This window comes from Xenopus laevis, chromosome 1L (assembly GCF_017654675.1).
Source record: "Xenopus laevis strain J_2021 chromosome 1L, Xenopus_laevis_v10.1, whole genome shotgun sequence".
NCBI lineage: Eukaryota > Metazoa > Chordata > Amphibia > Anura > Pipidae > Xenopus > Xenopus laevis.
In genome coordinates, this window is record NC_054371.1 from 193,011,697 (window position 1) to 193,025,773 (window position 14,077).

Consider the following 14,077-nt stretch of genomic DNA (forward strand, 5'->3'; position numbering starts at 1 on the left):
TTGTGAGATCATTTAGAAAATCAGAGATTCCAAATGTAATGAAATGTCAAATCTGCAGCTTCCATCTGAAACCTGTAATTAAGATATTAATGAATACTAAAGAGATTCATTTACAAAGTGCCAGGCTTTTTTTGTTTCTTTGTGATTCTGTCTGTGCAGTTTGTATGTGACAGAATATTATAAACAGAGACATAAAATGTGTTTAGATCAATGCAAATGTTTGTGATCCTTGCCTGGGCCAATGCTAAGCTCAATTGTTAGAGCATATGAAACTAATAACACAACATGATATAGTGGCAGTTTGTTCTTGTAGAGCTTGAATAGTTCAGCACTGGGAATATTGAGCGGACATTAGTCCAAAGGTTACACACCACTCACTTGTCAAGTATAAATTTCACTTGCAAACCTTACAGTACTGCCTCTTGCACCATTAATAGGAATGTGGCCGTTGATCTTGTCAGGTTTCATGTATTACGTGCCATTCATCAGCAGTCATCAGATGTCCACATCAAAGCCACATCCCCTATTAAAAGAAATCAGCGCCTTACAAAACGTTGACCGAGTCGCAGATGAAATGTGTCCTGTATGCAAGAAATGGTAATTGAGTGTCTATGACAAAGTCAGGACATTTCTTCTATAAAAGGTGGTTTTTTTTTTTGTATTTCATCTTTCTTGAAATATATCTTGAAATTAATTACTGCTGTGTCTAGTACCCTGGTTATGGTAACGTTTGTGTTAACCACATCTGCAATGTTTCAGTCGCTAATAGAAAAAAGAACTATACGCATTTTTTTTTTCTTTAAAGCAGGTACAAATCGTTATTTTCATATTGCACTGAATGTGTCACACCTTTCCTTATCTTCGTTGGAAGGTGACTGTACTTTATTAGAGTGAATACAGCAGTAGTTGTTTTCTTGCTTTATTTACGATCTTCCTTTTTTTAGGCTCGAGGACCTGGAGGCAGACAAGGGTTAATAATGACTTGACCTGATTCTCTCATTCAGGAGAATGTGGCTTTTGGTCAGAAAACATTTTAGTGGGGCAGAGTAGTCAACCTCTAATTGGGTCCCTTGATAAGAATAAGGCCTTAGTAAATGTACTAATTGCATAACTTTACATTGAACAGGTATGGGATCCAGAAGGCTCCAATTATGCGAAGGCCAAGTATCATAGACTCATTTTAGAACATGATTCCCCCTTTCTCTGTAGTAATAAAACAGAACAGAACTAAGATAAAAGTAATCCTTCTTCAAGGCAAAACAACACTATAGGATTTATTGTTTAGATTATTTTTAGAAGACTCAAAGTATGGTGATCCAATTTATAGAAAGGCCCCTTACCTGGAAAATCCCAGGTCCAGAACATTCTGGATCAGGTCCCATACCTGCATAATATGTTAACTTACATCTCTCAGTAGCCAATGGCCCATGTTGGCTTGGGGGCACATTTACTATGGGTCGAATATCGAGGGTTAAATAACTCTCGATATTCGACCATCGAAGTTAAATCCTTCGACTTCGAATATTGAAGTTGAAGGATTTACCGCAGTTCGTTCGATCAATTGATTGAAGGAAAAAATTGTTCGATCGAACGATTAAATCCTTTGAATCGAATGATTCGAAGGTTTTTAATCCATCGATTGAATGATTTTCCCTCGATCAGAAATTGCTAGAAAAGCCTCTGGGGACCTTCCCCATAGGCTAACATTGGTGCTCGGTAGGATTTAGGTGGCGAAGTAGGTGGACAAAGTTTTTTTTAAAGAGACAGTACTTCGACAATCGAATGGTCGAATAGTTTTTTAGTTCGAATCATTCGTAGTCGAAGGTCGAAGTAGCCAATTCAATGGTCGAAGTAGCCAAAAAATTACTTTGAAATTCGAAGTATTTTTCATTCTAATCCTTCACTCGAGCTAAGTAAATGTGCCCCTTGGTGTGGTGATGTGTCAGTAGTCTTATAGGTAATGTGTGGTGTAATTTGTTGCCATTTCTTATACAGTATGATAAGTAGGCCCCTAGGTACAGTGTTCCCTTGCAATCTGCACCTCCAGCCCTTTGGCTCTATGATTCTTATACAAAAGAAAAGGGGCAAATTACGCAACTATATAGATTGGCAAGCCCTCATGTTCTCATCTGCCTGCCTTCTCAAAGGAGAAGTAATACTTCACAAGGACAAATGGTAGAAATGCTGCCTATTTTACTGGGCCCCACAGCAAATTTAAAATTGCAAAATCATGTATAAATTCATATGTTGGTCTATTTTACCAAGACATATTAAAATCTCTAATTAATTAGGGCCTCACTGTGCCCCCTATACTCCTGACCCCTGCCATTATATTTTGAGGTTCCATACTGGTCATTGTCGGGGTGCAAAAACACGAATCAGCATGACTGATGAATTGTACATCAAGTTTTCATTCTGGATGGTTATCTGAGAATGTTGGGAGTTGTAGTGTTTATGGTTTAAGCTGCTTTAACCGCATTATTAAATGCTCTTACATTCTCTGACGTCCACATCTGACCTAGAAGAAAGCAGATGTCCCACTTCATAACATTTCACTTCAGCACAGCTGCAGAAAGCTGCCCAGCACAATACTAACGCTGTTTTATGTGACTCCGATAGAAAGAGTTGCCAGGAAAACTACAGCAGCTTTCAGCATCTTCTCAGTCCATCCATACTCTGTCCATCCCTGTGACATCTATTCACATAAGTGCTGTAAATCCAACGACACACAAACATATGTTAGTGATGCAAAGTCTGAATGGCTGTAATGAACTCCATATGACTCTACAGAAAAAGGACTGAGTTAAAATGTGTTGAGCACCAGGGGTAGAAACTCAAGCAGGGTTTGTAACCTATCCAAAAATGACATCTGCTTTGCACTATGGAAAATGCACTATACAAGAGTAAACTTTCCTTTAAGGGATTCATTTTATGATTATTGTTATTATCTACTTTATACACACTTTTAAGCTAATGCTTTTCTCTTGGGTATGTCTACAAAAGAAATGGTGCCTGCGAGAATATACAGTGACAAGTTTCATAGCAGTCATTCATGTACAGTGTATATTTCCATGTGAAGTCTACAGTAACATTAAAGGGGAGGTAAGGTTGCAACCTGTCCGGTTTTGACCCAGACAGCCCATTTTTTTGAAGGGCGGTACAGGTCAAAATTACCTGCCTGGTTTTCCATATTAGAAAAACCATCAGGATTCTCTAAGATTAATGCAGGGATGAGCCAATCATCGATCGTATCATAGCACAGCCCCCGACGTCATGTCTTGCCCCGTTACATCAAGGCCCCATCTCCCCACCTGAAGTTAGTCAGGAGGAAAGGTGGCAACCCTTAATAGAGACACTCCATATTTTTTTGCACCTGTGGATACAGATTCTTTGGTCACTGGCTCTTGAGGCAAGATTACATAAAAAAGTTATATAAAAATATCTTTTTGACTCAAAAATATGTTTGAAGTAGCTTCTTCCTTTTAGTCTTCTTCTTTCTATGTGTTTGTGTGGGGAGGTTAAATTGTTTATTATTCTGTTTTGGGGGATTATGGGTGGTAGTTGCAGATGGGAGGACTGGGGGCTTTGTAATAAGGTTGTCCATCATATATTTTAGCAAATATTATGTCGTTTGGGGATCATGTAATTCACATTGAAGACTTTAGGCACAGAAATATTTTGAGAACACTCTTCTGCTGACCACACTCCCATACCAAGTTGGGGGAAACAGTTGCATAAAACTAGGTTAGTGATATAACATTGTGGGGCACATTTACTTAGGGTCGAATATCGAGGCTTAATTAACCCTCGATATTCGACCGTCAATATCGAATATCGAAGTCGAAGGATTTACCGCATTTCCTTCGTTCGTGCGATCGAAGGAAAAATCGTTCGATCGAATGATTTTAATTCATCGATCAAACGATTTTCCTTCGATCAAAAAAAGCTGGGAAAGCCTATGGGGACCTTCCCCATAGTCTAACATTGATGCTCGGTAGGTTTTAGGTGGCGAAGTAGGTGGTCGGATTTATTTTAAAGAGACTTCGACATGGAATGGTCGAATAGTCGAACGATTTTTAGTTCGAAATGTTCGTGTCGAAGTCGTAGTCGAAGGTCGAAGTAGCCAATTCGATGGTCGAAGTAGCCAAAAAAATACTTTGAGTATTTTTTATTCTATTCCTTCACTCGAGCTAAGTAAATGTGCAGCTGTCTGTCTGCTTGAATTCACTAATTTGCAGCTGCATTTACACTGTAATTAATAGGATCCACAATTTGGTGCATCCCTATTCCCTACTATTCCACCGAATACAACATCAACACAAAAGATTTGTCCAAATCCCAAACCGAATCTGAATCCTAAATTGCATACACAATAAGCAAAATGTAAAAATGCAGTTACCTGTAGTTGTCCTGTGGTTTAATCTCTAGTCACACAAAAGCGATTTCAACATTGGCCGGTGGACTTCAAAGTGGACATACTTGTTTTACGGTATAATCTTAATACACGTTAGATGCTTCCCGTATGCCTGCTTTGGTGATTCTAATAGCCCTTTATCTTGAAATTTAGGGTACACAATTCTTTATAATACACTTTTGTAGTGAGTAGGGAGATCACTATGCAATGATTATAATATAACTGACATCACTATGCATCATTCATAAGGATTAGGGATGCAACGAATCAACTATTTTGGGATTTGGACAAACCACCAGAATTCTTTGTGAAAGATTCGGCTGTATACCAAACTAAATCTGGATCCTAATTTGCATATGAAAATCAGGGTCGGAAAGGGAATAAGGGAACGGTGTGTACAGTGCGGTTAAAATTGTTTTTACTTCCTTGTTTTGTGAAAAACAGTCACATGATTTTAAGAATTCGGTAATTCCAGGCACGAGGATTTGGCCAAATCCGAATTCTGCTGAAAAAGGCTGAATACTGAATGGAAGGCTGGATTCAGTGAATCCCTAATAAGAATATATTTTAGGTATTAATCAAGGGTTTTCCTTACAGTACCTTCATTCAATGTTACAGTTTATGTGCATACTATTTTACCAGTATTAGCATTCCATGTAGTATACTCATTTTATGTAATACTTAAAATATAAATTAAAGGACTGGCTGTGTATATGGAAGAAATAAAGGGGACACTCTCTCCTTAAATACTTTTCCTTTTGGCAGTAAAAGAGATGACATATAATATCTGTGCAGTCTTTGTATTTCTTTTAAAATGTCATCTGTATTAGTTTTACATTCAGGGAACAGAAACAAGCATCGGTTTCTTTCAAGACCTTCTTCCATTATGTGGCATATGAGGCTGTGACAAGTGACATTACAGAAGGTCATGTCACTTTTAAATGCTTGCATTAAATCTGTCTGATTTCCCCAGTGCCCTTCCTTTGTTTGATTAATACCACTTGATTCCATCCATATCTGTATAAAAACATAATTTAAAGTAAAAAAAAAAACTCCTAAGCCAATTTGCTTTCTTAAAATAATAATTTGGTATACAGCCTGAAAAGATAAGTTTCCGGAAAGATAACTGAATTTGTTATTCACAGTTCCGGCCTGAGCCAGTGAGGTGGTTTTATAGGGCAGCTCTGCATGGTGTGTAAGAAGATGGAACAACTTAAATGTTTTGAGTAGGAAAAGTAGTTTTTCAGGACACAAGTATTTAAATTTGACTTCCACTGTTTTTCTACTTTTACCTGTTTCTAAATGAATACTTTGAGTTGAATAAACAGTAGATCCCAATTATACTTTTTTCAGGGGAGCAGAAAAAATGGTGTAAAAATTGGCGGACCAGAAAAAAAAGTTTAAAAATGGTTAAGACTTAAAAGGATACTGTCATGGGAAATTTTTTTTTTCCAAAACGCATCAGTTAATAGTGCTGCTCCAGCAGAATTCTGCAATGAAATCCATTTCTCAAAAGAGCAATTTCCCAGCTGCCCTAAGTCATGTGACTTGTGCTCTGATAAACGTCAATCACTCTTTACTGCTGTACTGCAAGATGGAGTGATATCCCCCCCTCCCTTTTCACCCCAGCAGCCAAACAAAAGAACAATGGGAAGGTAACCAGATAACAGCTCCCTAACACAAGATAACAGCTGCCTGGTAGATATAAGAACAACACTCAATAGTAAAAACCCATGTCCCACTGAGACACATTCAGTTACATTGAGAAGGAAAAACAGCAGCCTGCCAGAAAGCATTTCTCTCCTAAAGTGCAGGCACAAGTCACATGACCAGGGGCAGCTGGGAAATTGACAAAATGTCTAGCCCCATGTCAGATTTCAAAATTGATTATAAAGAAATTTGTTTGTTCTTTTGAGAAATGGATTTACACTATTAACTGATGCGTTTTGAAAAAAAAACATGTTTTCCGATGACAGTATCCCTTTAAGAACAGCAAGGGGCAGATTTATTGAGGGTTGAAGAAGATTCGAGGGAATTTTCGAAGAAAAAAAATTCGAAATTCAAAGTAACTTTTTGGATACTTCGACCATCGAATAGGATACTACAACATCAAATTTACTTCGCATTCGATTCGAAGTAAAATAGTTGGAATATTCGACCATTCGATAAAGTACTGTCGCTTTAAAAAAACTTTGACTTAAATACTTTGCCAAATTAAACCTGCCGAAGTGCTATGTTAGCCAATGGGGACCTTCTACAGCATTTTTCTACGTTTTTTGAAGTCGAAGTAAAATCGTTCAATCGTACGATAAAATCGTTCGAATCATTCGACTCGAAGAATTTAATCGTTCAATCAAACGATTTTACTTAGACCGCAGAATACCCAAATTTGATGAAAAAAGTTTGAATTTGATATTCGAATTTGAAGTATTTCAAGTCGAATTTCCAAGTATTTTTTACTTTGAAATTCAACCCTTGATAAATCTGCCCCCAAATGTGAAATTGAGGTTTTCCTGTACTTCTTCTGGGAGTGTCTGCCATAGGGTTGCCACCTATCTTGTTCTCAAATCAATGGTTTAAAATCAATGTATATGTATATATATATATATATATATATATATATATATATATATATATATATATATATATATATATATTTATATTTATATATAAATTTGTGCGTTTTACCCCCATTGTATTGAACCTCCAGATTTACACATTCCTGAGAAGTTTAACTGTGGAAAACTCAATCCAGTATAATTAATGTCACTTTTACTTCACTACCAGTTGTGTACATCTGCTGAGTTTGGGGGGCATTAGACCCCACCAACCCAGCAAGTTTTCACATTTCACCATCTGTTCCAAATAAAAAGAAATATTTAAGATATATTAATCAAAGGATAAAAATGTTCTATTGTGTGAAGTATTGCTTCACGCTGTGTCATTATATGGTGCTGTTTCATGAATCCCTGGCATATTAAATCAGACGCAGAATATGATCTTGATTTTTTTTTTTTTTTGCTGCAAAGAAATTAAAACAAAAATTTGCCGGACAAAAGGTGATCACTTTTATAAATAGTTGTTGTCATTGTAGCAAAAGTATTTTCTTTTTGAAGTTATTTAACACAACAGGTGAAATCATAAAGAGAACCAGTACTGAAACTATTGCTAGTACTGCTTGCAAAGTATTTATAGTATTTTGCTGCTTTCTTCAGTCACTACGGCCCTATATGTTAATATTCACTCGACCTCACCTTTCTTCTCTGATGAAATGAGGATAAAGTGGACTCTATAGTATTTCTAATAACAGACAGCTTGACAGCTTCACACCTTTCATAAATATAGCCCTAATGGTTCCACTACTTCTTACCTCTGAAATTCTTTTAGTTTCCTTGACTTACTTCTCTATTGCCCCTAATTATTTTTCATACATTTTATAAACTATATAGAAATATTGACTTTAGCCCAAGTTCCAGTTTAAGTTGTAATTCCCAGCATGCTTCATGTTATTTTGGATGAAAGATGTGTGCCATTCCTTAACTATATGGAAACGGACGGTCAGCCTGGTAATTCCCTTTCTTTATGGAGTCATTTTACCCTTCCATTGACCCTTTGCCTCTGAATTTCATGATAAATGAAAACATTTACTAAAAGCACCATGTTCCAGTGACAAAAATAACTTAATCTAGTATTTTTTTATATTGGAAAACAACAAGATCATCTCTGTCTGCCATATAATTTACTACCTTCATAGAAATCACCACATTTTTTATCCCTAAAGGTCTGGAAAGGTGATTTAAATGGCCTTTTCACCTCCGTAAAGATGGACAGGAGGCAGACTACATTATAATGTGCAGCATGTATCCTTTATAAACACTATATCATACAGAGGTGAGCTAGTGCATTTATCCTGCAGGTCAGGACCTACAAAGCTCTCTGGATGAGTATTTGAAAGACTCTAAAGACCCTGCCAGCCTCTTCGCAAGCACTGAAAGCCAAAAGCAGTAGCCTATTAAAGGCATTTGGATGGAACAAATCAAAATAGACAAAATAAATGGGGACACATTTTGGCTTCAATTGCAATTACTGCAATTTTGTGACCAAAGTGTTGTCAAAATCAAAGTTATATTTCTTTTCTTCACTTTGTTTAAATTGCTTTTTTTCTTCTCAATTTAATTCCAACCATGTATTTATTGGAGAAACTAACCAGCATTTTTCTGCTCTTTTCTAACCAGGCTGGATCCAAAACTTTTTTTCATGGGTATTTTAAAAAACTCTGCATAATTTACAATGTTTAATATTATGAACCCCAGAAAAATTATTAGAGTAATTAAGTAGTTATGGTGTCTGTTTGTATTTAGATTCATCATCTATTATAAGATTAGTCATCTAGTATAAATCTATTTTATCAAGAATGCATTTTACAAATATTATCCAGGGTGAATTCAATAAAAACGAGTTTAGATAAGTTACTGCAATTAAGTTACAATATGCTCAAAATGTACAAAACTACATTCATTACAGAGATACAATCACCGTAGCTCCCAACTGTCCTGTTTTTTGCAGGACAGGCCCAATTTTGACAGCTTAGCCCACAGATTGTTACTGAAATGCCCAGAATATTTAGCACCTGCACCTAGATACATTTGTAACTATTTAAGATAAGCAAAGATACAATTATAAGATAAACAGGTCTCTTGGGAGAAATGAGACTTTCTGCTTAAAGGGCAGTTCACCTTCATTATCAAAACTGTAATAACACATAAAACATTAGCCTAAAACCCCCAGGAATGTGTTCAAACTTTCCATAACCTACCAAATTTTAGAAAATGGGCATGGTATTTAGGGGGTGTGGACACAAAATAGTCATGGTCAAAATGTTGCCTCAAGCAGCAGAACTTTTTGTCCCTCTTTCTGATTTTCAAATGTTGGGAGGTTTGCAATTACACCTATACATGGGGGTTCTTCTGTATGTTTGTTGAAAACTACGATCATTCTTTTTATCTGGCCAAACACCCAAACATATCAAGCACAGTTGTAAAATATTTTTTGACTGTTTTTGTAAAATGCTCAGATTACCATTGTATTAGCCCTCCAAAGAGACAAAAAGCTGTATTTTAGTTAATTCCAGTATTGTATACATGGAAATTGTCCCTTCTGCAGTGGAAACTGAAGCACTTGTTCCCAAAAATAATATCCAGGGCTGGAACTAGGGAAAGGCGGAAGAGGCATGTCCTTAAGGTGCAACAGTGAGGAGGTGCCAGGCCCCTAGACACATATCTCTTTATCCTCCTCCAGCTCCACCCCTGCACATCAGGATCAGGAGTTTCTGAACAGGGAGCGGCAGTGGTGGGGGGGGGAGAAGAGTTGTTGGGTTTGGAGCAGGGCTTTTCTTAAAGAGGAATAATCACGAAAATAAAACAATTTATATAAACTATATATAAAAAATATACTTAAATACTAAAGTTACTAAATATAATCAATTAAAAATTGTACTGTACTGTTTCTGAAATAATCAGGTCTGATTTTAATCTAATCTGCTAGATCTACTATATCTTTTGGGGAGCTCATTTGCCTAGCAAATATATTGTACTAACTCCAGCACACACAAAATCTAACATAATAACCGACTTTGGCAAAAATCCTACATGTAGAGGGACAGGATTTCTGGTGATTTTAAAATTGTAAGCTCTAATACATCTTCTGGGCAAATGGAGAGGTGGTATTAGTGGTATTAGTACTAACTACCAAACAAAATCTCACTAGTCTAGTGCTTCCTCCAAGCTTTCAAGATTATGATTTAAAGGGATACTGTCATGGGAAAAAAAATACTTAATAGTGCTGCTCCAGCAGAATTCTCAAACGAGCAAACAGATTTTTTTATATTCATTTGTGAAATCTGACATGGGGCTAGACATATTGTCAATTTCCCAGCTGCCCCAAGTCATGTGACTTGTTCTCTGATAAACTTCAATAACTCTTTACTGCTGTACTGCAAGTTGGAGTGATATCACCCCCTCCTTTTTTCTCCCCAGTAGACAAACAAAAGAACAATGGGAAGGTAACCAGATAGCAGCTCCCTAACAGAAGATAACAGCTGCCTGGTGGATCTAAGAACAGCACTCAATAGTAAAAACCCATGTCCCACTGAGACACATTCAGTTACATTGAGAAGGAAAAACAGCAGCCTGCCAGAAAGCATTTCTCTCCTAAAGTGCAGGCACAAGTCACATGACTGGGGGCAGCTGCGAAATCGACAAAATGTCTAGCCCCATGTCAGATTTCAAAACTGAATATAAAAAAATCTGTTTGCTCTTTTGAGAAATGGATTTCAGTGCAGAATTCTCCTGGAGTAGCACTATTAACTGATGTGTTTTGGAAAAAAAACATGTTTTCCAGGATCCCTTTAAGGGCTTTCTGAACTATGGATAGTCTTCTTCTTTTTAGTGGTCACATTAAACTGGATTTATTAGTAGGATTATTAGCATTTAATAGTAGGCATTCCACTCAACAGTTCAATGTAAACTGCCAAATTTCTCAGAGAAGCATTTTAAATTAACATCAATTCATTTATTTTGGTTTAGATCCCTTTGAGAAGCTTTATAGTAACTTTTTTTTAGACAGGAACAACCATTTTCCCATAGCCCTATCAACTTTTCATGTGCTTTGAATGGGATTCTAGATGAAGAATTTTTATAAGAGTTCCTTGCTTAAATTTAAGCTGCTGTAACCAGAAGGGGGTTCATGTTAATGATAATTTGCCTGTGGTTCAGCTCAATATGTGACCAGTTTCTACTAATAGAGTGAGATATGTTAACAAGCAGCCGCTAGAATGTTTGCTAGTTTTTGCCGCTGGGTGAATGCCTATAAGTAGTAAAGCCTTGTTACTCCACATAGCAATAAACAGCAGAAAACAACCAACTGCAAATTTCTCCACTAATATAAGGAACATTTGCCCAAGGGCAATAGCCTATGTCAACATATTTGCTTTTTAACACGTGACCCCGCAAAATGCTTAGAAACAGTGTTTAGTGATGTAGTCAGTTATGTTTGATGGTTGGTGATCAATACGATAATCTTGCAGCGTGCACTCAACGGATCAGTAGACAGCGATGAATTTTAAAACAGCTTCATTTTACTGAACAATCATCCTAACGCGTTTCGTGTGATCCCACATGTACTTAAAGGCAGTGCCCTAAGAGTCTCCCTAAGATGCGTGTTTAGGGCATCGCACCTCGACCAGAGACCCAAAGTTGTGAGTAACCTGTACATCATGAATGCATATTGAACGTGGAAGTTTAAGCGACAGGTCCGGGGCATTTGCACTCGGACCCACTCAGGGAAAGGGTGAGCGCTGCAGGAGTTACGCCTGCATTTTATATATGTGTATTTGAAGGTGGCAGGGCTTGAGTGCATCCTAATCGGTGCATTGGGAGATTTGAATTATGATGCTTAGTGATGACATGATAACATATAACATGACATGACTTGTCTATTATAAAAAATAATGAACCCCTTCTTTACCCTGTGAGGATATAGAAATCACATTATAGTTCTACCATTGTCATGGTACTCGACTGCTAATATCTGTACATTATTTTCTATACATTTTTCTCTGCATAAAACTATTTTAGCTTTCAGGTGAAGAGAATCCCTTGCAGGCTGCTTCTGTACACCATTTAGTGATCTACCATACCAAATGTCTAACATAAAATTAGTTCTAGAGAATATTTTATAATATATAAGGTTTTTCCTTTCCTGTCCACTTTGACTTTAAAATTGCTGCTTTTATATTGAGCTCGTTACAGTGCAATAAAGTTTTTTCCCCATCAAAATATTATGGAACTAACAAAGGCAGAAAAGCAATATTCCTATAGTAACCTGCCGCTCTTTGTGTCCGCAGGTAGTGGAGGACATGTTAGAGGACGAAGAGGAGGAGGATGACAAAGATGACAAGGTAATTATCCTTCTGAGCTCTTGGGTACCTGGGGTAGCAGAATTTAGGCATGACACTGTTTTCTTACAGACAGTTAAAAGGAGAAAAGAGGAAAAAAAATGAAATGTTTTAGGCCAGAAAACTGAGCAGACTGTTCATCATCTTAACAATGCTGCAGTATATGGCAAGAAGGAATAGAGGGTTATAAATCCTTTTCTTTTTAGTCCAGAGCTGGGTCAAATATTTTTTTTTCCTGTCAGGAACAAATATAATTCAGCTTGTCTAGATCTTGATAGCTCTTTCCAAGATAGCTACAGTGACAACTGTTTATGAAGGACAAAAATGTGTCCTGTCTTGTGCCTTACAAATTGGTCTGCACCTAGAACAGAAAATGCTGTAAAAAGGCTATTACGATGGTCATTTAAGAGGTAATAGACACCGCTGAAGACTAATTGTCACATTATTTTTGCTGTAAAACCAAACCTTTATGATTCAGTTCATTGCTCAGTATGGTTTCTAAAATTGCCATCAACATTATCATTGTTTAGTATGTAGTAATTTAGCCAATGTGCTGCTGCAGTTCTTCGGAACTCCAGAGGGTGATGCTCTCACAACAGATCATTGCAAATCTAAAGTTCGCATGAAAACAGGTTTTCAGAACACACCAGCCCAATGGAATGGCCCAGGCCTTTGTCAATGGAAAATATAATTGAATCCTTTAAAAATAATCATGTAATAGGCAATAGGTATTCATGACTTTTCTATTGCACCTGCCTTACGCATTGTCTCTTTTTCTTAGGAGCAGCTTCCTTTTTTAAGCAGGGTGTTTGGTATGTCAAAGAGTTTGACTTTAATTGAAAGTGGTAAAATCACTACATATCTATCGGGTTGTATAAGATTCAGCGCAACCTCTAGGTATTGTGCTTTCCGCTTCTGCTTTGGCAGGGACAAGGCACACAAGCAGGTCTGTTAAATCAAAAGATCAAAAGTGAGTGTGTTTTGCAGAGTTGATTTTTTACATATCTTTCCAGAATTATGGTGATGAGTTCAAGTCGAGCCTCAGGAAATAAAGGTGGGGAAGAGAAGGCCTCCATCTGGGAGAAGGTGGGAGTACATAACTTAGGGATCCCCGAACGGCAACTCATCAATTGCTGTTAAATTTAAATCCTAGAATTCTCTCATTACAGCCTTTTGATGTCAGTGGGATACTGAGGGTGGCAGTTTCACAGATTTGACATCCCTGATATAAGGATGGAGTAAATGTTATTTATACATTTGGTGCACCAGATCCCACTGTGTCCCTGACTGGACTGTGTGATGCACTGTGTGAGCTGTCTGATATATGGAAGCCCCAAACCCTAATTTTTAGGGTTCTGCTGAATCCAGGGGTATGGATTCAGGCAAATACCAAACCAAATCCAAACCATTCTTCTCTGCCGGAAAGCTGGCAATAGAGCAGAAATACCAGATGCGTGCACAAAGGATGCGTCTATATGGGCCGATTTTTAAAAGTAATATAGTGTTCAGATTGGGTATGGCCAGGTTCTTGGATTCTGCAGAATCTGAGATAAAAAATAGCTTGGATTCAGATAAACCCTTAACCGAATTCAGGATTCAGTGCATCCCTAATTTAATATCAAAACAAAGTTTATTCCAGCTATATATACTTAAGATATCAAACAATGGTTATCATTAGGGAGGAACTCCACAAGCGATTTCGTCGCGAT

At 37.2% G+C, this 14,077-nt stretch overlaps 1 protein-coding gene across 5 annotated transcripts in view; it reads left to right on the plus strand.

Moving 5' to 3' along the window:
• The window catches only part of mctp1.L (multiple C2 domains, transmembrane 1 L homeolog), a 373,027-nt gene that overhangs the window by 312,629 nt on the left and 46,321 nt on the right, over positions 1-14,077 (plus strand). For all 5 annotated transcript variants that reach the window (XM_041568472.1, XM_041568473.1, XM_018264615.2 and 2 more), the window contains one exon: positions 12,318-12,371. In XM_041568472.1, the coding sequence (XP_041424406.1) occupies positions 12,318-12,371 (54 nt within the window). The remainder of the gene's footprint in view (positions 1-12,317; positions 12,372-14,077) is intronic.